Source organism: Rutidosis leptorrhynchoides, chromosome 9 (assembly GCF_046630445.1).
Source record: "Rutidosis leptorrhynchoides isolate AG116_Rl617_1_P2 chromosome 9, CSIRO_AGI_Rlap_v1, whole genome shotgun sequence".
NCBI lineage: Eukaryota > Viridiplantae > Streptophyta > Magnoliopsida > Asterales > Asteraceae > Rutidosis > Rutidosis leptorrhynchoides.
In genome coordinates this window covers 211,165,021-211,191,360 of record NC_092341.1, presented here as the reverse complement: position 1 = coordinate 211,191,360, position 26,340 = coordinate 211,165,021, and the positions used below count along the sequence as shown (strand labels likewise).

Here is a 26,340-nt window from a genome sequence, read left to right as displayed (position 1 = left end):
CCTCAACAATCTTTGTTTGAATGATTGGTGGTTCCGGAGGAAAGTTCAGTGGTTCAGGATCTACGAACCGTTCCTGAATATTCTCCGGATTCTCAATTGTGAGGTCGGGTTCAAAAAATGGATTATCGGAAATTTGAACTGGAGTACTTGGTCGACTGGATGACGATTCTAAAGAAAAATCAACGGCAGTAATATTTGCTAAATGTCTTGATCTAGTTACAGGTGGTGAACGTACAAAAGGTGGTGAACGTCTTGCTCGATGCATTCACTGAATATCCTATTAGTTTTTAAAAGGAAAGAAAAATTATAATAAGTTATCCAATCAATAGACTTTTTTGATTTTGCCCACGTTTCGAATAGCCAAAAGATGCAGCAGAGGGGCAGGATTCGTTTGGTCTCAATATAATTGAGGACTGTTTGGCTCCAATAACCCGGTCCACGTACAAATCCAACTATTACTACGAACCAGAAAATTTTGATGTCTATCAATTTAACCACTTAAAATAAATTTTCGTAATTTTAAGAAATTTAGATAAGAAGTAGAATAAAAATCTATGTCCTAAAACTAGAATAGCGAGAAATAAGAAAGAAAAAGAGTTCGTTGGAAAAAGATCGAAAAAATAAGAAAGAAAGATAAAAGGCGACGGAAAAATAAAAGAAACTTATAAAACTTAAAAACACTTGACTAACCTAACCTTATTACTACAACTAACTTAAAATTATAATCGCAAATTGAGATTACTAATTGGAATGATAATTGATACATAGGTAAAAGGTGTCTAAAAATATTAAAGCTTACAGGAAAAACTAAATCCCAAATGGAAATAACTTAAAAAGAAACTAAAACTTAAAAAGGTGTCGCAAAATTCTAAAGTACCTAAATCTTAGTCTAAAGAAAAAGCACTTAAGGGATTCTACGGCAAAGCCTAAAAATCTAGAAGTAAAAATAACTATGGCAAAAAAAACTAAGTTTAAAACTAAATATGAGCTAAAAATACAAATATTACGCTAAAACAATTAAAAAAGGACAAAATATAAAAATATACTAAAAGTTATAAAAAGTACAATTTTTATAAAAATATTATTTTTGTATTATTTATTATAATAGTATTAATTTTTATATATAAATAAAACTAATTAAAATTTAATATTACAAATTAATTAAAAACTTAAAATAAATAATATTATATATAAAACCTAATTAGGTTTAATAATAATATTAATAAATAATTAAAACCTAAATCGAATTAATTGCTGGACCAGGTTCGTGTCAGACGGCTCCGCGAGTCGCGGTTCCCGAAGCTGCAAACCCCGCGAGTCGCGGGGTTCCAGAATTTAACTCTGGTACAGTTTAAAATTTGACGGTTTTTTTTTTGTTTTTTTTTGTTTTTATATTTTCTGTTTATAAAATCTAAATATTTGTATAATAAAAACTTATATTTAAAAACTTAAAGAAAAATAGAACTACTTTATAAAACTTAAATATTTAACAAAATCTTAAAAATACTTATATTTTTATTTTTCTTTTTATATTTTCGAATAATTAAAACGTATTTTTATAAAAACGAATTTTAATAAAAGTAAACTTAAAATCTTTTTTTTTTTTATATTAGCGTTGCTTCCGGCTTTTAAGCGTTTCCCCGGCAGCGGCGCCAAAAATAACTTGATGTCGTGCGAGGTGTATATAAAATAGCTATTAATTTTTACAAGAAAATACTATTAAATACGATACAATTTTACACAAGATATTTATTTATTTAGAGAATGGATATACTTAAACCTTGCTACAACACTTATAGGCAGTGTACCTAATCGTACAGTAGTGTAGTTTTTAGTAAGTCCGGTTCGTTCCACAGGGAATCTTTTTAAACAAAGCTTAACGCTATATTAGTTTACTTTTATAAAAATACAAATATATATATATAAGTAATATTATTATTATAAAGGGGGGTTTTTACCGTTTAATGACCGATTTGTCGATTTTAAAACTTTAGTCGCAGTTAAAACCAAATGTAAAATATTAAAAATAAATACAAGACTTAAATTAAAGCGTAAAGTAAATAACGATAATGAAATTGCGAATAATAAAAGTGCGATAAAATAAACTTGCGACAATTAAAAAGTACGATAATTAAAAGTACAATTAAATACAATAACAATAAAAATGCGATAATTAGAAGTGCAATTAAATATAAAATAAAGGAAATTAAATATGAAATAAAAGAATTATGCTTATTTAAACTTCCGTAATCATGATGTTTGACGTGTTGATTTTAGTTTTATGCCCATGGGTTAATTGTCCTTTGTCCTGGATTATTTAATATGTCCGTCTGGTTTTTGTCCATAACAGTCCATCAGTCATAAATATAAATTGCGAGTGTCCTCGTCAAATTATTCTTATACCCGAAGTTAAATATTCCAACTAATTGGGGACTTAAACTGTAACAAGATTTTAATACTTTGTTTAATAATTACACCAGGATGTCGACTGAGTGTAACCCAAGGTTTTAATATTTTGTTATCAATTATACCAAGTGTCCTTGTACATAATTTCACCCCTGTTTTAATTATTCTAGTGGCTATTAATCCATTCCTGTGTCCGGTTAAATGAACGATTATTCGTACATATAAATACCCCGCCCATCGTGTCCGATCGAGTGTATATGGTAATTTATAGGGACGCCCAATTGTAAATCTTTATATTAACATTAACAAACTATCATTTAGTTAAACAAATATAAAGCCCATTAATAGCCCATAGTCTAATTTCCACAAGTGTCGTTCTTTTGTCCAAACCCCAATTATAGTACAAAGCCCAATTACCCAATTTTAGTAATTAGTCCAACATCATGATTACTTCGGATTAAATAAGCATAATAATAACTTAGCTACGAGATATTAAATTAAAAAGGTTGAACATAACTTACAATGATTAAAAATAGCGTAGCGTTACACGGACAGAATTTCGACTTACACCCTTACAATATTCGCTAACATACCCTTATTATTAGGATTTAAAATTAAAATTAAAATTTAAATATAAATTATATATATATTTTTACGTATATATTGAGAGAGAGAGATATATTGATGATCAAAAATGATCAGAATTCGGTTGGCTTTATAGGGAATTTCAGAATTTGGGGCTCCGCGACTCGCGGCCCTTTTTGCCTTCAAACTCCGCGAGTCGCGGAGTTTGTAAATACAGCTCACACATTTGGAGTCTTTCTTGCCGACGGTTTTTATTTATTTATATAATATATAAATAATTATAAGAATTATTTAAATATTATATTATATTTATGTGCATAGTTGACTTGTAATTTTTAGTCCGTTGCGTCGAGCGTTGAGAGTTGACTCTGGTCCCGGTTTCGGATTTTCGAACGTCCTTGCGTACAATTTAATATCTTGTACTTTGCGTTTTGAATCTTGTACTCTTGTAATTTCGAGACGTTTCTTATAAATAATTGGAACCTCTTTGATTGTATTTTGTACTTTTGAGCTTTTTGGTCGTTTGCGTCTTCAATTCGTCGAATATGTCTTTTGTCTTCACCTTTTATTATTTAAACGAATAAACGAATATCACTTTTAAATAGAACAATTGCAACTAAAAGCTTGTCTTTCTTGAGGAATAATGCTATGAAATATATATTCGTTTTTAGCATTATCAACGAGCCGGTAGCACTATAAAAGAGTGAGACTCAAATGCGTATGGTGTGAACCACGTGCCGGTAGCACCATAGCGTTATGGTTAACCATATTATGTTGATGGATATTGTTTAGCATGCTATATATATTGTGTTGTGTATATGCTAATGTGATGTTGTGATGAGGTACGAGTTGTTAGAATTATGAGTAAGACGGCATGCTATTTGAGTTATATTCTCGTATGAGGTATTTGGTGGGTGCGAATGCAAATAGATGGGTTATATATGTGTATGTATAATTGTTGCACTCACTAAGCTTTGCTTACCCTCTCGTTGTTTATCTTTTTATAGGCTCCGGTGAAGACAAGGGTAAGGGCATTCGTATGGATTAGAGATCCCGCTTGGTTTGTAGGGGACGCTTTTGGATGTTATAGCTTTTGGAGTTTGACCGAGATTTGGGTAGTTTAACCCCCAAACACCATGCTCATAGTGTCGTTTGGAATTTAAACTCTTATGGTCGAACTTTTATGTTTTGAACGAAACTCGTAAAACGGCCGATGTGGGCCCCGTTTTGTAAAACTCATTTTATGATTGAATCGTATGAGTTTTTCATATTTGAACATGTTGTGAAAAACGTTTCGTCTAAAAATGTCGGGAAGTGGGAGATCTTTATTTGAAAATGGACAAAACCGGACAGAACTGATTTGGGCCTGTGCGCGCCGTGCACCCTGAGGTGGTGCTCGTGGCGCACTCTCCTGATATAAAAAAAAAAAAATTTTGTTTCGCGTAATCGGTTGGTTATTGGTTTGGGTTGTTACATAACAGTGGGTACTTTTGAGTCCAGTACGCAGGACAACACCATTGTTCATTGGAAATCAAGTCACTAACTTTTGATTTCATATTCATACCTGCTAAATGAATATCACGAGGGGATATAAATTGGATTAACGGTCCCAAATCGTTCCATGAGTCAAACCATGCAAAAATTTTAGATTCATCACCAATCTTGAAAATAAGATGGTTCCTGATCTCCTTACGAATTTGAAGAATCTTCCTCCAACCATAGCTAGCATCGACAGTAGACTGAATATCCCAAAAGTTGCGATTGAGAAGACGATATTCGTGGATCCATTTAACCCATAAGGAATTCTTGTTGTTCAAAATATTCCACACATGAGAGGCAACAAGAGAAACGTTCCAATACTTGAGCCTTTTTAACCCGAGACCACCTTCATCTTTCGGGAGACAAAGATCATCCCATTTCACTTTTGCTTTACCTTTTTTCATCTCACCCTGACACCATAAGAATCCCCGCATAATCTTTTCAATGTCCTTGATAATTGCATCCGGTAAGATAAAAGCAGAGGCCCAATATACTTGCATCGAAGACAAACTGAAATAATAAGTTGCACTCTCCCGGCGAAGGAAAGCGACTTATTCTTCCAATCATCCACCTTGTTTTGTACCTTCTCAACCAAGATTTTATAGTCACTATATAGTAACTTGGATGACACTAGAGGCAAACCAAGATAACGGACAGGAAGTACTCCTTCAAATTGCATGATAGCAAGTATCTGCTCCTTCACTGATTGAGTCACATTCGAGAAAAATGTCGTGCTCTTCTGAATACTTGGGACTAATCCCGAGCAACGTTTAAAAGCATCAAGAGCTTCATGCACCACCTGGACCGAACCAATGCTGCCATAACAAAAAATAAACAAATCATCCGCAAAGCAAACATTAATTATCTCTTGTTTTTCACATTTCGGGTGGTATGTAAAGTCATCAGCATTACGAACATTTCTTTTTAACATTAGAGTCAAAACTTCCCGTGAAAAAATATCTAAAATTAAATAAAAATTAAATCACTAAAATTAAATTATTAGAAACAAAAATATCTAAATATTTAAATCACCTACTCAATTAAGTTTTATGTTAATTTAATAATTTAATTTAATTAATTTTTAATTTTTTTTAATTTAAAGAAAAACGTTATTGTTATTGTTAATTGTTATACTTCAGAAAATTCAAGAATGGAGATGGAGAAGTTTTAATCCAACTAATTAAACAACATTGATACAAATTAGCGCCATGGTTACGTCTTGTTCTTATTTAACAATTAACAATATCGACAACGCCTTAATTCCCCTTCCTTTCTATACTAGATTCTGATTCTCTCTTCGAATCAATTCATATATTCATATATATAAATACATACATTAAACACGTTTTCTCTGTGTTGATATATACAAATTGTATACGTATAATTTGTTCGAATTACAATGACGCCGACCTTCAAAGACCTCCAGTTGACGGAGGTTGATAGCGGCGGCGTTCGTGATTCGTCGGCGATCGACATTGCTGGTGGTAATCTAGAGGACGTTAGGTTATTAGATTCATATGATGATTATGATCATCCCGAGGATGATTATCGTGATAATATTAAGAAAAATAATAATGACGGTAAACATAAGGCCGGTTTAAAAGATGAAAGAGTTACGAGAATTCAGGTGAGAGTCACCGGAATGACGTGTGCGGCGTGCTCCAATTCCGTTGAAGGAGCACTTTTGAGCCTAAACGGTGTCGTTAGCGCTTCTGTTGCTTTGTTGCAGAACAAAGCTGACGTCGTTTTTTATCCTAATTTGATTAAGGTATTACTCTATTTATTTTATATTATCACCATCATTAGATACAAAAATGATTTGTGATGCCTAGCATCTGAGTTGTATATGTAAATTTGCTATATAAATATAAATAATTTTTGTGATTTGAAGTTTTAGGTAACCTGGAAATGGTATTTATTTGTGTTGTGTGTTAAATATAATAATCGTATATACATTGATGATTATCGAATTCCCTTAGCGATTGTCATCACACATTCGATAGATTTTCTTTTATGTTTGTTTTTGTTGTGTAAACCTATATTATAAAGTTAAGTTTATAAGGATTACAGATGTAATTAAAAAATAAAATTCATATTCAATTATTGCAGCTATCAAAGTTATAGTATTATATACTTGAGAATTACTCCCTAAATAAGAAATGGTAATGAAAAGAATTCATAAATTGACCCTTAATTAACCATTGTTGAAGATTTTCTTCATTTTATGTACAGTAGTTGATTTATCTGTTTTACTTAAACCATTTCGATTGATCCTCTTACTTCAAGATTCAAGGATATGAAGATGCTTGAAAGCTTAATTCTTTATAGCCTGCATTGAGCTTAAACTGAACATTACATGTTTTTATTTTTTAATAAATTAAAATAAGAATTACCTTATTAAATCTACAAAGTAGATTGTGCTACCATCAATTGATTTCTTACTTTCTTGTTCAAATGTCCCCTGCAGTTGTACTGTGGAAACTCAAATCAGTTAATTAGTTATCTTTGTATTTTGCCTTTTGTTTTCAATTTGGTCTTGGTCATTAGATTCATTATCCATTGGATCTTAACGTTTGTTGTAAACTTTTTAGTCCTTTTTTTTTTTTTTTTTTTACATTTTTTTAGCATTTATAAGTGTGGTAAAATATCACAGTTTCGGTATCGATCATTAAACTAACTTAATGCTCTTTTTTCAGGATGATGATATTAAGAATGCAATAGAGGATGCAGGGTTTGAAGCAGAGATCCTTCAAGAACAGGGTCCCACAAGGGCAAAGTCACACGGAACTTTAGTAGGGCACTTCATAATCGGTGGCATGACATGTGCAGCGTGCGTTAATTCGGTTGAAGGCATCTTAAGAATGCTTCCTGGTGTTAAACGAGCTATCGTTGCTCTTGCAACTTCACTAGGGGAAGTTGAATACGATCCTTCAATAACCACCAAAGAAGATATCATCAACGCGATCGAAGATGCCGGTTTCGAGGCGTCTCTTGCACAAAGTACAGGACAGGACCGAATCATGTTAGGAGTAACTGGAATATCAAATGAATTGGATGTGCATATGATAAACGATATACTATGCAACTTGAAAGGAGTGAGACAGTTCAACTATAACAAAACGACAAATGATTTGGATATTCTCTTTGATACCGAAATTCTCGATTCGAGAGCCTTAGTTGATTCCATCAATGATGAAAGCTGCGGGAATTTTGAAGTGCGTGTAAAGAACCCGTATATGAGGATGGTTTCTCAAAACCTAGAAGAATCATCTCACATGTGGCACCAATTTAAATTCAGTTTATCTATCTTTGTAAGCATATTAACTGCTCATATTATTAACTTTATTTCTCAATTTACAGGTGGCAATTCGACCCATTTACTCCTGAGTGGGTTGATGCAGGTTATGTTTCATGTCTAAGGACCAAACAAGTAGAATAAAAAAACATTAAATTGGAAAAGCATCGAATAGATAGAAAAGTCACATACACCAAATCTATGAACTTTGTTTATGTAAAAATGTAATTAGGAATATCTGTCATAATGTTTGAGACACAAATTATTTAAAAAACGTACTATTTTGGCCCGAATTCATTTGACATGTTAACCAACCAACCTGCCTGACCTGGCCATTTTTCCATCTCTGGGCCCATACTCTGATGTTTTTTTGTTCGTTTTAACAAAAAACACAATTCATCTCACATAATTCGTGTAAGTAGAACAATACAGTTTGCGGACTATAGCTTTGCAGAGTGTTATATTGGTCCATTTGTGCCAGTCACAAAGTATTTTATATTATTTCACTTGATAATAGTTCTCTTTGATTGCAGATTCCTATATTTTCAATGAGGTTCATAGGTCCACATATACCTTTACTTAATTCAATATTGCGTTTTTGGATTGGACCATTCAAAATTGATGACTGGTTGCGCCTTATATTGGCCAGTCTTGCCCAGTTTGTCGTTGGGAAGCGTTTTTATCTCGCAGCTTTTAGAGCACTACGTAATGGTGCAACAAACATGGATGTTTTGGTGGCATTAGGAACTTCAGCTGCATACTTTTATTCTGTTTATGCACTTCTATATGGTGCAATTACTGGGTTTTGGTCTCGAACATATTTTGAAACAAGTCCCATGTTAATAACTTTCGTATTGTTCGGTAAGTACTTGGAAAGTATTGCAAAAGGGAAAACATCAGATGCAATAAAGAAGTTGGTAGAACTCGCACCTTCAACCGCTTTGCTACTTATTCTAGAAAAAGGTATACTGATTAATGATTATTGAAATATGGGTTAAGAAATTCATAAACTTTTAAAGAAATATGATACGAAGTCAAGGGGGTTATGGGTAATTAATAAAACTATAGGGGTTAAGTAGTATTTACTATGTATATATTTCCACCATTACTTTTACTATATCCACCATAAAGTACTAAGATACCCTTCATGAAAGGTTTACACAAATATCTTGTTACAACTTATCAAGGGTATTACTGAAAAAATTGCATCAAATGTTAGTGGAAGAATAAAATTGAATGGTGGAAGTATGTCTAGATTATGGCAGTTATGTCGTTTATTTGGTTCTCTGGAACTTGGGAGATTTCCTACGTCTCGAATTGTAGGCATTAATCTGTATATTAATATTAGTATTGATTAATAAAGTATTATTCTATTATCAATTCGTATCAAAATAGTTTTCTTAGCTATTTTTTTCCACAATAATATTTTTAAGACATAATTACGCAGATAGTCCTTCAGCTTTGTCCAAATTTGCGGATATAGTCCCTAGCATTTTTTTTGCACTGATAGTCCTCATGGTTTGCATTTGTTGCGTGGATAGTCCCTCCGTCTGCAGATCATTAAATGTTTCCGTTAACAACAGTCATGTGCCAAGCATGTGAGGGTATTTTCGTCTTTAACGGAGAAAATTAACGAGTCTTAAGCGGAGGGACAATCCACACACAAAAATGAAACCACAAGGACTACCAATGCAAAACATAAGTTTAGAGACTATAACCGCAAATTAGAGTAAAACACAGGGACTATTCGTGTAATTATGTCTATTTTAAATGAGAACTTGATTGTGTTATTTTTGATTTTGTGACAGGTGGAGATGTTATTGGAGAAAGGGAAATAGATGCATTACTGATTCAACCTGGTGACTTATTGAAAATTCTTCCTGGTTCAAAGGTTCCAGTTGATGGTTTTGTTGTGTCAGGTTCAAGCTATGTGAATGAGAGTATGGTTACTGGTGAATCAGCCCCTGTTTTGAAGGAAATAAATTCGTTGGTGATTGGAGGTACAATAAACTTACATGGCTCCCTCCATGTTCAAGCTACCAAAATAGGTTCTGATACAGTTTTGAGCCAGATTATTTCTCTGGTTGAGACAGCACAAATGTCAAAAGCTCCTATCCAAAAGTTCGCCGATTATGTGAGTACATGTGTCAACCATCTTTACATATGTTGCATGTATATGGTACCAGTGATTTAAACGTAACCCATTCCGTTTCGCCCAAAAAATGCGTAATTAGTCAGTCAAGCCTAAAAAGTTAGGTCAAAGTCGGTCTGAGTCAGTCAAAGTGAGTCGAATGGTCAAAGTTAGGTCGAAATTGTAATAGTTTTATACTCGGATTTCTTTCCCTGTACATAATGTTTTAAATATCTACGTTTGCAATATTGAAGTTATATATATATATATATATATATATATATATATATATATATATATATATATATATATATATATATATTACTATATACAGGGGCGAAGATGGTATGGGGCAGGGGGGCGGGCGCCCCCGGTGGATTTTTTTTTTTCAGTGTAAAAATTTTGGATTTTTCGACTTTGCCCCGGTGGATTTTTTTTTTGCCCCCAAACCTACATATTTTGCCCCAAAACCTTCAAATTTTGCCCCAAAATCTCCAACTTTTCCCCAAAAATATTCAAATTTTGTCCAAAAAAATTGCTACGGTTAAAAATTTTTTTTTTGCCCCCGGTGAAAAAAATCCTAGTTTCGCCTCTGACTATATATATATGGGGTCCCCGAATTTTTTTTTCAAAGCTAATTATATTTTAAGGGCACTTTAGTGATTGTTTACCTAAGAAAAACCACAAATTTTAAAAATATATGGGGTCCTATCCTTAATTTTAGTGGTTTCCTACACAATTTGAAGTATACATTCTACAAAAAAAAATTTATACTAGTGGGGTCATAGGACCCCACTCATCATGTACTAAACTCGCCCCTGCGACTGACTCGTTGTTTCAAAGTGCCGACCGACTCGTCTCCGTATTGCGACGTTTCCAACCTTGTATGGTACTCATTGAGTCAATTATACTTTATTGGTGTACTCCAGGTTGCAAGCATTTTCGTCCCTACAGTCGTTATTTTGTCAATGACAACATTCATTTTGTGGTAAGTTTTTTAATGACTTGGTAAAATGAGTTAGTAAGAAAACGTTGTTATGATATTTCTTTATCATTTGCACGTAGGTTTTTTGGTGGAGTATTTAGAGCTTACCCAAGAGATTGGCTACCTCAAAACGGTAGCTACTTTGAGTTTGCTCTTATGTTTTCGATTTCAGTGGTTGTTGTTGCGTGTCCTTGTGCACTTGGTCTGGCCACTCCAACTGCTGTAATGGTTGCAACCGGGGTTGGCGCTAATAATGGTGTTTTGATCAAAGGTGGAGATGCATTAGAAAGGGCTCAAAAGATTCGTTGTGTGTTATTTGATAAAACCGGGACGTTAACTCAAAATAAAGCTGCAGTAACCACTGTCAAAGTATTCTCAGAAATGGACCGTGGAGATTTCTTAACGTTGGTTGCTTCTGCTGAGGTATATAACTCATAATCATTTTACATATACTGAATATACATATATATTATATATACACATATCACATTTTCATAAGAGTGATGTAATTCGTCTCAGGCTAATAGCGAACATCCGATATCAACGGCAATATTGGAGTACGCTCGCCATTTCCATTTCTTTGAGGATCCCAACGTGACCACAGATTCTCAAAATGATGCAACAAATACTGGGTGGCTACTTGATACGTTGGATTTCTCTGCGATTCCTGGAAGAGGCGTTCAGGGTTACATCAATGAGAAGCAAATTTTGGTGAGACTCCGATATTAAATCCTAGAAATTTTTTTGACCCAGTTATTTATAAATGGACAACCTCCAATTTTATTACACATTTTTTGTTGATAAGTATGAAATGTGTCAAATAGGAGGTTGAAAGTCTCCCAAAGTGTGTATATACTGTACACACATTGCTAAATCAATCATTTGGTTGATTAGTTATAAGGGTTTTCTAATCATATCTTGCACATTAGGCTTTTTTAGTTTTTATAGAAGCGAGCAAAAAACTGTTTGTGAATTTACCTGACCCAATCTCTTCCCTTACCAATCTCACCCAATTTACATCCTGTACTAAATGTTATTAAATCTTCTACAGATGTTTGCTTATATGTTTTTTTTTTTTTTAAATAGGTAGGGAACAGAAGTTTGCTCGCTGAGAAAGGGGTCACAATTCCAACAAATGTTGAAGATTTTGTGGTGGATCTAGAAGAGAACGCAACGACTGGCATATTGGTGGCGTATGATTCTGAACTTATTGGTGTTGTAGGAGTTGCAGATCCTCTAAAGAGAGAAGCACCTATTGTTGTCGAAGGCCTTTTTAAAATGGGTGTTCGGTCCATCATGGTCACTGGAGATAATTGGCGTACTGCTAAAGCGGTTGCAAAAGAGGTTTGTATTCTCATTTTAATTAAACTTTAGTACAATAATGCATGTCTTCAACTGTGAATCTGTGATAGTTGGTTTTGGTTGCGAATTGTGGGAAAAGTTTCTGAAACAGGATGAACAATTTTGATGCTGAAAAAGACAAACATGTGTTCATAAAAAAAAGTTAGTTGATGCTCAAAATCATTTTTGTGCAAAACCTTTTTGGCATGTTATCAACCTGCTCAACTTGCCAATTTTAGAGAGTTGTGAAGAACATAGCACAGGGGTTCAGGTTGTAAGTGTCGGCCGAGTCAGCAGACGCGTTGGCCGACACCCGTCGGTCCTGAGTCACCCAAAAACGCCTTAAAAGTTGGTCAACGCTAAAAAGTCGGGTCAAAGTAGGTATGAGTAGGTCAAAGTCAATTAGGTCAAATTTTTTATATTTTTTAAAGTTAGATTTTCTGCCATATATCTCTATGTTTGAAATTATTAGGTTTTATGTTTGATATATTTATGTGTAACATATATATGTTTGATTTATTTATTAATTCTATTTAAGGGTGGTTGTTAAAAAACATAAAATAATTGTAAATTATCAATAACCGCCATCTAAAAGTCAACTTAACCGCTATATATAACTTTTTTAAGCACCTTAATGACAAGCCTAAGGGCTGCTGTTAGAAAATTCCTTTTATTAATTACTAAAAGTCAACATCGGTCAACGTCCGACTCGTCCCCATCTCGTCCCCGACTCGCGACTTCTACAACCTTGTGGTTAATTGGGTAAGCTTTGTCACATGTTCTTTTTTTTCATCTATACCCCCACAATACTCCAGTATATACCTATTGATTCTACAACCTATATATTCTTTCCCAATTTATCTCAATAATGATCGCATATACCGTAATGAAAAAGAAACAGGATGGTTAGAAACTTTATGTGCTAATCCCATTTTGGTTTGCAGGCTGGCATTCAAGACGTACGTGCAGAGGTGATGCCAGCTGGCAAAGCCGAAGTTATCCGTTCATTTCAAAAAGACGGCAGCATAGTCGCTATGGTGGGTGACGGCATCAATGACTCCCCTGCCTTAGCAGCAGCAGACGTTGGCATGGCAATTGGTGCAGGAACTGACATCGCCATTGAAGCTGCAGACTACGTTCTAATGAAAAACAACTTAGAAGATGTAATCACAGCCATTGATCTATCGCGCAAAACGTTTGCTCGTATCCGTTTAAATTACGTTTTTGCCATGGCCTACAACTTTATCGCCCTTCCTGTTGCAGCCGGAGTTTTATATCCATGGTTTAGACTCAGATTGCCACCATGGATTGCTGGTGCATGTATGGCATTTTCATCTGTAAGTGTTGTTTGCTCTTCTTTGCTTTTGAGACGGTATAAGAAGCCCAGACTTACAACTATACTCGAAATAACCCTAGAGTGAACCAACTCAAATAAATGAAGCAATCTAAGATAAAAATGTAACATATTTTTAATTTTCTGTTTAATACGAAATTCATAGTTTTGCTAGGGTTATTGGTTGTAATCATTTAGTGTATATACATACCTTCTCAATGTAAATGCAGATTCGAAGTATAGACCTTGCAAAAAGACGTTCGTTTGTGATCTTTATAATACCTTTCGACGTAGGTAATGAATATATTAATTTGTAATCGGGCATAAAAATGTATGAAATAAATAATAAATGAGAAGTGAACAAAATTGTACTGTGTTTAGCTTGACATTGATAAACCTTGATCAACACTAACGAATGCACTTCCTTCAACTACCATATTTGACTCGAACACCACTTGGTTCTCTGAGATATTTCGCAAAATGGTAATGGGGAACGAGTTACTTGCATTAGTCATTAACGAATACTGAACAAAGTTTATGCGTCGAGGAAAAACAAGTATCTTGCGAAAATCGACTGTCCACGATGTACCATTAACACTCGTTACGCTTCTAGCAACAGTCGCCTTAACGTTCATCCCGTTTACGTTATTCTTATCGACAACTACTTGACCAATTTCTTCAAAGTCTTTGTTACTTTGATCCAAATGAACAATATCAATCCCCTTGTTTGAACCCGAAAACATATTATTCACTATATTTATTCCATCTACAACTCCACGAACCGACTTCAAAACAATAAATGCGTCACCGAGAAAGAAACAATCAGAGACATGAAACTGTACCGGATCTTCAGCAACTATTCCTGTATAATCAAAGTAAGAATTCACAATTCTCGTTTGTGTTATTCCGGGTACTTTTAAATATATCCCGGTCCCACCAAACCAATTCGCCTTATTATAACAATGAACGCCTGTGATAACATTCGCTTGGCCAGAAATCATGATACCAATTGCAGCTGAGAAAATAACGACATCTGTAACTGCATTGTCGTTTCCTTGTAAATCTATGGCGGTCCCAGTGAAGTTACGCTCACCGGGGTCACTGCCAGCTGTAATATGTTGTCCTAAGAACGAGTTGCGAATGTAAGTCTCGTGACCACGTTGTACTAATATACCAGTTGTGGTAAAATGAGCGATGTAACAATTATCAATGCTTGTTCTAAGAGCATCTACTGCTCGAATACCGCCTCCTCTAAAATTGCAATCCAACATTATATCTCTAAGTGTAACGAATTCGTAACTGTAATCTTGATTTGAAGACGATGGTGATGATGATGATAAGTCTATCATGTAACTGTCAGTTGTGAAATTATCAGATGCTTTTAGCGTTCCTCCGGATATCTGTTTTATTAATCAACCAAATATCATTAGTCATATTCTTCAAATGCTCATAAATAACTTTAAGAGCTGTATTAACATGCTTACATGTTTAAAATCCTTGTATAGTTTAATAACCTTCACTTTATTTATAATTAATATGTAACTGTTACGACTCCTTAGGATAGAACAATCTCTTTCTTTGATTCGTGACATCAATAATAATAGACAAAAATGAGTTTCATAATAATATTTATACTTCTACACTACTATAGTATATATATTTACACTTCTGTACTATCATGTGGTGTAGAAGTGATTGTTCTATCTGTTAGAAATTGGGTATGATTTGACTGTGATTGATTCTTAAATCGTGTGTTCATTTTCTCTATAAAGTATTTCGACCCAACGATTGCCTTGATTTCACGAAATATTTACAGGGATAAGACAAGAATGCAATTACTGTTTTTGGCAATGAAATCACTAATCAATTATCTCATAGAATTTGTGGATGTTTTCTGTTTGTTGTATGAATGCAGAGAATATCCAAAAACGGATATGAAAAACTGTACATGAAACAGTTGGGAAATGAAAAGGTGTATCCCTTCATTTTGGAGGGAATATCTGTTATACCGAAAATGTATAACTATTGGCTGGAACTGTTGGAATACACTTCTCCTACAGAGGCGATGCCCCTTGGACCCCGCAAGGGGGCACAACCCCCTTGACCTCCGCAACTCTTACGGGCGTGTACTCCACACTTTCCAGACCCGTTGTTAAGTATAACTAGCAAACTCTTACATTTAAGTAAATCACAATTAACTAAAATGAATGTTGGATGACAATAAAATCACCAACACTATCCTACACTATCCTAACGTAATAATCACAACATCACAATTTTTAACTATACACTCCTATTTTATAATATACTTTCTCCATTCCAAATTAATTAAATTAATTATAAATGATATGAAATAAAAGTTTCTGTGCTTCTCGTTCATTCTGTAACCGTATATATACAAAAAACATATACATAACCACTAACAAACATCCTCATATTATTGGATGAGATATATACTTGCTAAAACGATAAAATTTAATAGACAACTGTAGCAAGAAGCTAGAACAAAAACACAATTCAACGGCTTAGAAAGACAAACGGTCCAAGTTGATCCCCATTCCATCTCTAATTCCACACATTGTTTACCCTTCTATCAGCTAACAAACATTCAACATTTTCATCTAAATGATATAGACAATTAAAAGGTACACAAAGAGGAGTATCCTCTATCCAACAATCTGTCCAAAAATGAATCTATTTACCATCACCTACATGTCGTTTAATGTAAGACATAGGTAAGATATTATCACGATGCAGTTGATGTGAAGAAACTACAATGTCATTCCAGACTCCTTGCGCTTTTGAACCCGAAATGATGAATCCAAAATTCTGGCCATGAATCGACGACAACAATTTATCCCATTAAGAATCCGAATTAACGTTACATCTGCATCTCCATTTCTGAAGCAAAGCGAGATTAAAAGCTCTTAAACTTCCAAATTGTAAACCACCCTTCTCGAAAGATGCAAGAATCTGCTCTCATTTAACCCATGCCATTTTATTAGGTGAACCATTTGACCCCAAAAGAAGGAACATCTCAGCTTCTCTAAGGATTAATTACCGATTCCGGGCAACGAAAAAGAGACATGTAGTAAATACTTAAACTTACCATAACCGATTAGATAAAGGATAATCGGCCACCTATAGACAATAAATTCACCTTTCATGAAGATAATCTTCTTTTGAATCTATCAATCAAAGAGTCCCAACTTGCAATTTTCCTCATATTAAGGCCTAAAGGAAGCCCTAAGTAACGAGAAGGAAAAGTGCTAACAGAAACACCCAAGTCACTTGCCATCCCATGAATAATCAAGTATGGAAAAATTAAATCCATACTTGCTGACTATATGATTATATATACATTACCATGTCCAAATATAAAAGACATGGCAACATATTCGACTAACAAATCACACGGTTAATACACCACTACAGTCGAAGCGGGAGGTTCGCAAACATTGAGACTGTCCTGAAAGTCATTAAATAAAAGATGAGGAAGACCCTTAGTGAAAATATCGGCAATCAGGTAGCGAGTGGGTACATATAGAATCTGAACCTAACCGCGAGCTACCTATTCATGAACAAAATGATTATCCTATTAGATATGCGTGGTATGTTGGTGTTGAATTGGATTACTCGAAAGAAAGATCGCGCTTACATTATCACAATATACTAGGGTAGCTTTGTGCATAGGACGATGAAACTCAAGAAGTCGATTTTGAATCAAACATGATTCGGAGACAACGTTAGCAACACCTCTATATTCCGCTTCGGCACTCGAACGTGACAAAGTTGGTTGACGTTTAGATGACCTTGACACCAAATTATCACCAAAATAAACACAATATCCCGAGGTAGAACGTCTAGTGTCCGAGCAACCCGCCCCCCCCCCCCCCCCCCCCCCCCCCCCCCCCCAATCTGCATCGGTGTTGGACACGAGATGTCGACTGGACGATTTAGTAAGATGTAACCTGTGATATATGGTACCCTAAAAATAGCAAAGTATTCTCTTGAGTGCAACCACGTGAAGGTCATCTAGATCGTGCATATGTAGACATATATGTTGTACAACATAATAAATGTCGTTCCTAGTAAATGTAAGATATTGTAGCTCACTCACCAAACTGCGAAAATTTTTTGGATAATGATAAGGGGCACTTGCGTGTGAACTTAACTTCTATTTGGCGTCAACCTGAGTGTGTGATGGTTTACATATAAACATATCTGCACGAGCTAAGATCTCCCTGACATATGTGGATTGACTCAAAGATAAACCGATAGGTGTTTTTTTTTTACATTAATGCCAAGAAAATAACTTAGTGTGCCTAAGTCCTTCATGGAGAATTCATCACCAAGCTTTGTCATGAAATGTTGTCTAAGAGTATCTGACGAAGCGGTTACAATAACATCATCAACGTATAACAAGATGTATGTCATGTCATGTCCTTTTTTATAGATAAAAATGGAGTGATCACACAGACTATGAGTGCAACCAAGAGTAAATACATAATTCGTGAACCACTGGTACCAGGCTCGAGGTGCTTGTTTGAGACCATAGAGTGATATTTTCAAATGACAAACATAGTCCTGTTGTGTAGGATCTCAAAAACCCGTCGGTTGATACATGTAAACGCTTTCATTCAGTTGACCATTTAAACACACATTTTTGACGTCTAGTTGCTGAATATTCCAAACGTTCGAAAGAACCAAGCCAAGTACGATTCAGATAGTACTCGGTTTTACAACCGAACTAAAAGTTTCCATACAGTCAATGCCAAACTGTTGTGACCTGCCATCACCAACCAAACAAGCTTTCTATCGCTCAAAACAATCATCAGAATTGAACTTATGTCTATAAATCCACATTGACGAATAATATTCATAATAGGCTTGCAGGGGACTAACACCCATGTCTTATTTTGCATGAGAGCACTAAATTCATTGGCCATGCCTAACTTCTAGTCGAATCATTTAAGCTATATTTGGGATTTTTTGGTATAGGAGAGAGTAGAAGAAGTATAAAGATTAAATTTAGGTTTTGGTTTAAAAATACCTGACATACTGCGAGTGGCCATGGTTCGAATTGGAGGTTGGGAGTTCGTAGTCGTAGTGGATGTGGACTGAGTAGAAATGGGTGGTATAGAAGGAGTGGCATAGGATGTGTAGTATTTACAAAAGATGGTGGAGATGGTTAAGTATTTAAATGAGAGAAATGGGTCATAACAGTAGGTTATAGTGGTGCTAGAGGTGAATAGGCCACACAAGGAGGTTGTTGGGCCGAGGTAGTAGCTTGTATAAGAGGAATATGGGCTGAAAATATTTAGGCCAAAGGGTGATCAGTTGGTGGAGTTTGTTGAGCTGAAGTGGATGTGTGAGTGTGAGAGATGAGAGTAGTAGATTAGCCCAAGTTAGGTGTTGGGCCTGGGTGCGGTGAAGTATTATTTAGGAGGTCAGTAGGTAAATTTAGGAGATCATCATGTAGGAAGGTATAATGTTCAGAAGAGTATTTCATGGTGGAGGCAAATGTAAAGATGTTTTCATCAAAAAGAGCATGACGAGAGGTAATGATTTTCTTGTTTGCGAGATCATAGCAAAGATAACACGATGTATTGTAGGACATCCTAAAAAAGCACAAGGTGTGGAGCGAGGTTTTAGCTTATTGATCGTGGTGGCGGGAATTAATGGATAGCATAGACATCCAAAAACACGAAGATGAGTTTAGGAGGGAAATTTGTTATATAAAGCTTAAGTAGGAGAGTGATTTTCTAGAAGTTTTGTGGGAAATTTGTTATATTAAGAAGATAAGTAGACATGTTTAAGGCATGGTGCCAAAAGTGTGGTGGCATGGAGGCGTGAACTAAAAGTATATTATTGATTGCACGTATTTTTCACCCGGCTTTTCCATTTTGAGGAGAAGTGTACGGGCAAGAAAATTGAAATACCATTCCATTTTGTTGGAAAAATTATGAAACTTAAGTTGTTATATTTCGTGTCATTATCACATTGGAGGGATATAATTTTAGTAGAGATTTTGGTGTGAACGTAAGTGTGAAAGGCTACAAATATATTAAAGACTTGAGATTTTATGGCCAATGGGAAATGTCAATAGAAAATTTGTGTACTCATCGAGAAATAATACATAATATCTATGACCGGCGGAACTTGTAATGATGTTCATACATCACTATGTACAATTTCAAAAGGAGAAAAAGTAGATGAAGTAGAATTAACAAATGGTAATTTAATATCTTTGTCAAGCACATGAGAATCACATAAGTTGGAAACTTTATTACACAAAATAGAAATAGAGTTTTTATTCCTAAATACACGTTTAATAGATGCGGCTGGATGTCCAAGACGCTTATGCCATAAGTCGTGAGAGAAAGTAGCAAGAAAGTACGGTTGATGAAGTTGGTTGAGTGTGGAATTGGTGAGTGGGTACCCGGAGTTATCACATCACATGAGGGTTAGGCCCGTCCTATAATCCTTTATAGTGAAACCAAAAGGGCCAAACAAAATAGAAAATTAATTATTAGTATATAGGCAACAAACAGAGTTTAAATTCTTAACAAGAATAGGAGAATATAGAACGTTTTTAGTAGTATGGGTGGATAAGGGTGTGGAAGTGTGGTTTACGAGTACCACGAATTGGAAGAGCGTGTCCATTACCAAAAATAATAAATTTTGGTTCTCTCAAAATAGAATAAGAAGAGAGTTTACCTTACGAGCCTATCATATATGATGATGCCCCTCATGTCCATGTACCAATTTTCATCGGGAGTGTTCAACGTCATAGTGTGTAATGCTTGTTCAATGTCAGTAGCCGCATACTTGGATGAGGGAAGACTAGAAGAATCCGAAGTAGTATAGTTGTGTTGAGGACGATGCCCAAGAATACATGGCCCACATGTGTTGTTCTTGTTGTCGGCCCTAGCCTAAGCGGTCGTGGTTGCAGTTGGGTAAGGCCAAGGTGCCACACTCACATCTACCAGACCACCACTGCAACATAGGACCACCACAGAACCACCGGACCACCATTACAGGGAATACGTGCCTTAAGGTGTGAGTTTTGATAACAAGAAGTTTACCACACTCATATCTAACCATTTTCATTTGCTAATTATTAGTATTATTATTATTATGTATGTTGTTCTTAATTATATACAATATGTAACTCACTTCTTGCGGCACACTATTCGCAGCGACATGCCTCAATATTGTCATTTACGGAGGGAAAAACTAGCGAGAACAAGATTGGAGGGAAAAATTTATCGCGCAAACATGCTACGGTGTCTATTTGCGACAACTATAGGCACCGCAAATGCATTTCCAACGTCTGACCAGAATTTAATGAGAAAGAAAATCAAAAGGAAAATATTTTATTTTATTCGCAGCGACATGGTAAAAAATTATCGCTGAAATTGCATGGTGGACCTAGTTTCTGGTAAAAAAACTGGATTTTTTATCGTGTAGCGGTGCTATTTGCGGCGAGATTTCATCGACGCAAATGCTTTCGTAGCCCGTCCTCGTTTTTCTTGTAGTGCACCCCCGGGCCGGCACCACCAGACTATTAGACCACTACCAGACCATCAAACCACCACCAGACCAACATACCACCACCAGATAACCGAACCACCACTGGACCACCAAACTGCCAGCAGACCAACGAACCACTATGGGGCTACATGACTACTACAAGACCACCAGTGGATCAATGAACCACCAGCGGACCAACACCGGATAACCGAACTACCACTTGACTACCGGACCACCGAGTCATCACCAGATATAATTAATTAATATTAATATTAAATACAAATGAATATAATTATGTGAAATTGTTAGGTGTTTGCTAGTATTTATAATAGGAAAACTCAAAATTCTAAAATAATTACATGAAAGGCGGAGAGATTAATAACAATATACTAGCTTATAACTCGCGATTTCGCTTCGGAGGACTTAAATGTGAGTTGATATTAAATTTTAATATCTTATCTTAATAGATTTTAAAGAAGTACATAAATAAAAGTATGGACAATCCTGAAATTTCACCCACCCCGGGGTAAAACCATTAAATCTTATCCACGGGGATGAGTACGGGTAAAAACTCTTACTCGGTGACGGCTCGCATACAGGTTGTGGGTAAAATCCGATTTGCTAATCCATGAGAGTATTTTAACTCACACATGGGTGTACACATATAACTAATAAATACAAAGAATTTATTATGAGATTATAAATTATTATAAAGTAATACATATAAGAAAAAAATAGTTTTCATTTATTTTATATTATAATACATATTGTTTCACCTTGTTTAGATTAGTAAAGTTGTATATTTCTAAATTAACAGCGGGTCATCAGTATTTGAGGGTCATGGGTATTTAAGGGTCATGAGCATGGGCGAAAACATAATGCTCGTTAACGTTTACACGGGCCCCATCCGGTTTAAAAAATGGGCACGTCGCCAATCTAAATGAGCGAGGACCACCCCTAGGTCAGTCAACAACATTGATCTTCCCCGTTCTTTTTTAGAATTTGCTCACTTAGCCAATTATGAGCCGGGTGTTTTTCAAACATGTTTAGCCTAAAGATAGGAGTAGACGATTTTGAAGTTTCGTATATGTTAGAATCTAAGGAATTGAATAATGATTGTGGATATTTATAATGAGCGAATTTATTTGATACAATTTTATTTTCTTTTGGGATAAAAATTACAATTAATTAGTATATATACAATTTGGATTTGATATTCATCAAATAAGATAAGTACTTGGTTCTCAAGAATTCGCTAGTTCATCGATACATATTTTGTATGTGATATAGGTTTTTAAATAATAAAAGGCAATATAAGAGAAAAAAGGAGCAATAAAAATATTAGCTAATCATCTCAATTAAAGACAAGATTAAAAGTTGAAAATTTATCTATAAGTTAAAGTTTTGCCATAAAAGATTTGATTAGATCATAATAGTTTTTTTATTATAAATAATAAATATAAATATAGATATATTGAATATAGAATACGAACGCGTGGATGATTAAGTCCCGATAAAAAAAAGAAGAAGATAAATATAGAAATTTCAAAGTGAGTCACAAAAGATAGTACTTTTGTAAAGCATTAATATTCTAGATTTCGTTTTATAATGGAGTGGTTAAGTGGTTATACTAGACACCAACCATAGACGAAATCTGCATGATTTCGTTTTATTATGGAGTGGTTATACTAGACACCAACCATAGACCAAATCTGCATGCGCATTCAAGCGACATCGAAGCTTTCTAGATATGATGTGGTTGGGGAAGTGTGATGATTAATTATTAAAGAAATTCATCAATTTCTGTTTGTACATATATCTACATTATTATCCTTTTATATTAAGAGCACTCTTTATGGAGGGCATTAGGTGCTAATTAGTGTTAAAAAAAAAATTTTTATTGTTTAAACTCACTGTTATTAGGTCTTTGTTTCACATATATTTCGAATGGTATGCTAGCTCAATTCGTTTTCAGCGTCTTTAGGACTATTCATTCATGCATTTTTGTATCTACAACCTAATGCAACTATATAATTGTGCTTTATTTACTTCTTGAATCATTAGTATGTTTATGAATTACTACTCACTCACTCACATATTTATTGTTCATTAATTTTTTTTGAATTGTTTTAAATTAATTACCCACTTTCATTCATAAATAAGAATATTAAGATAAAGTTTTTTATACAATTTCTTTATGCATGTAAAAGGAAAAAGTGAATAAAAAGTAAGAGTACCTTAAACTAAAAAGTTAATAAATAGTATGTGTAATCGTCATTTTTCTTAAATTGTTTGATTTTTGTTTAGAGAAAATGAATTTGAGACGGATGACATATTAATTTTACCACTCTATCGAAATAGAAGGAACTATTTCAAGAACAAACTTTATGAATGATCATGTGGATACAAACATTTATCTATAAATGAAAGTTGTCTTCAAACTTTCCATTTTCTGGCTCTCAATTCAAAAGTTTATTACTTTTATCATGTAAAGAGTCCATCATCCACCGATATTGGCTAAATACCTTTCAGTCACAAACTCAAGATGAGAGAATACGGGTATATTTTAGCCAATTTAGGTGAATGAGTGACTTTGTATGATAGTAGAAAAGTAAAAATTCTAAACTGAGAGTGCAAAAAAAGAAGCCTTAAAATGATTTCACAATTTTGTACTGTATAAACAACATGGACCATTCATCAAATTTATTCTAATTATAAATATTTATACACCACAAATGCATGTTTAAGTTAATTAACAACGATTTATAACCAACTTTATGTTATACTCGTATTTAAATCCTAAGCCTAGTCCAATAACTTTTTTCTTTTTATAAAATCTACAACCTAGCTAGAATAAAGTTGGCAAGAAGTAGGAACAAATAACATTTTGAATAATAACATATTAATAATAAATTTATATAAGAAAAAAAATATATATATACCAAGATGTTGCCTCGGCCGGTGACGGGCAGCTTTATTGGACGGTTGATGTTGTAAATCCCACCTTCAAGCCTTATCTGTACCCCACCTAGATTGCTAATCCCTTGGATCAAGTCCACGTCAGCGTTGATAGAAACTGCGTCCGATATCGCAGCAAGGATTGCATTTGTACTGTCCGATTTCCCTGTGGGATCCGCTCCGTACGTGATCACATCATACACTCCAGAACGCCCTCTTGCCTGTACGTACGATTTCATCACATTAGTATGAGATTGCTCTTTTGCGCGTTATCACTAAACATCAACTAGCAACATGGTTGTATCTACAAGCAAGCATAGTCGAATCTAAGATCTAAACTCATGAGTCTTCAGTTATCTAAAACTTTTAAATATCTTAATAGCTTAATGCATGGCCTATACCATAAAATCACTAATTTTACCTACTTTACATAACTATTAGTGTCATAGACAACACTAAAACTCCTTAATTGGATCCGCTCCTGTCTACAAGTAATGACGGCTACAACCTCAATCTTCGTACAAGACAAACTGATAAACGTACACTCAAACACAACACCAAAAGATTCAACAAATATATACCTAATCGTCACTAAAAAGGATACTCTACAAGCCAACAATATATTTACAACGCCATCGTACACCGATCAATAATTCTAATTACTTAATATAATACACATTGTCTTGTAAACCTATATATTCTCCAGAATTTTCAATAGATTATCAAAATTTGATGTGATAATTATAATTATAATTATAATTATAATTATAATGCAAGAACAAATTATAGTAACAATCATGATCGACATTCATAATGAATCATATTTAATTAAAGTTTCAATGAATCATATTTGAATAAAGTTAATGTAAAATTTGTGTCTACATATATAATTAATCGAATATAGTATGACACATTGTAGAACAAGAGTTACGCTTACTTACTTCCGGAGACGGAGACGGAGACGGAGATGGAGATGGAGACGGAGACGGAGATGGAGATGGAGATGGGGAAGAAGATGAGATAAGGGAGACACGTTGTAGCTGGAAGAAATACGACTTGAATTCTTGCAATTTTCGAATGTGAAAGTTGTGATCAAGAGGCTCCTCACCGACTAACCAATCCGCAGGAGATGAAAATGTTATACAAACATGATTAACCATGATAAAAGAAGACAATCCTAGCAGTACCATCTTCATATCACCTAGAAACAAACCCATTCGCGTTGCTAATGTTTCCTATTTTCTCTATATGGTCCTACTACTTTATATACGTTGTTGTGTAAATATATAGTAGTGAGAGAACACGGGTGGGCGAACTAAACAAGAAATTGAAAAAATAGGGAATTTGTTTTAAATTTTTTTATAATAAAACATTAAAACTAGCTCCTCAACGATGTATACAAGTGGACCGTTAAAGTCTAATATGAGTTATCTTTCTTATAAAATGAATACTCTTTTTATATATATATATTTTTTTATATTTCTATGTATGGTTAATTATTCAATTTTTATCTCAAATTAATTGTCCACTTTTATAAATAGAAAAAAATAATATGATAACGTTCTTTTATGCCTATACTATTTATACGTAAAATAAAACGATAGGTATAAAGTAAAGGATAAGACTGAAAAATTAACAAAAAAGTACATATGACAATAATATTTTTCTTAAACTGTGTGTTTTATTATAGGGACAATAAAATTAGGATGGAGGCAGTAATATTTATTACAATAGTACAACGACAAATAATGTTTAATCTTTACTAAATTTGATGCACGCTAAAGTGGATGGTATTTGAATTTGATTATTCTTTTTGATAATGCAATAATCTAATAATTAATTTTGTAAGTGTTTGATAAATTAGATTTTTGATAAATTAACAAACACAATTAGAAAGACTTCAGTGTAAGTTGGCTCTTAATAACTCGATGGTGGATTGGTCGAATCTAAGTGTCGCCATTGCATTATACTCCTCTGTCCGTGGAGAAAGTGAAGCTCTTTTTGACTTGTCCGAAAATCTTGTGAAGTACCACACAAGTATGGGCCTTATGGTTGTGTTGATATTTGTGGGGATTTGGAGATTATAATAAATGCTACTTCACCATCTACCGGTTCGAATGACTTTGTTTTCGTTGGGTTGTTTGCTACGATGGCTGAAAATTTCCATTAGAATGCTTGATTGGAACTACGAGGTATTCTGGTAAATTATGCGTCCGGCGGTAATGCAAAGT

General features: G+C 34.3%; 2 protein-coding genes across 3 annotated transcripts; one reads left to right on the top strand and one right to left on the bottom strand.

The window, feature by feature from the left end:
• Positions 1–5,929: 5,929 nt before the first annotated feature.
• LOC139866537 (copper-transporting ATPase RAN1-like) lies at positions 5,930–13,830 on the top strand. 2 transcript variants are annotated; one of them, XM_071854791.1, is made up of 10 exons: positions 5,930–6,080; positions 6,135–6,298; positions 7,227–7,841; positions 8,359–8,788; positions 9,634–9,959; positions 10,886–10,944; positions 11,022–11,364; positions 11,461–11,652; positions 12,028–12,285; positions 13,227–13,830. In XM_071854791.1, exons 1-10 carry the CDS (start codon positions 5,930–5,932, stop codon positions 13,701–13,703), a joined length of 3,015 nt encoding a protein of 1,004 aa, XP_071710892.1. In that variant the 3' UTR covers positions 13,704–13,830. The 2 variants fall into 2 exon arrangements, with proteins under 2 accessions (XP_071710892.1, XP_071710890.1); XM_071854789.1 differs by having other exon boundaries at positions 5,930–6,298.
• A 162-nt stretch (positions 13,831–13,992) lies between these two features.
• Positions 13,993–25,326, bottom strand: LOC139867687 (polygalacturonase QRT3-like). Its single transcript, XM_071856052.1, has 3 exons — positions 25,073–25,326; positions 24,094–24,325; positions 13,993–15,015 (listed from the first exon to the last, which is right to left on the bottom strand). Exons 1-3 carry the CDS (start codon positions 25,324–25,326, stop codon positions 13,993–13,995), a joined length of 1,509 nt encoding a protein of 502 aa, XP_071712153.1.
• Between the last annotated feature and the right edge of the window lie 1,014 nt (positions 25,327–26,340).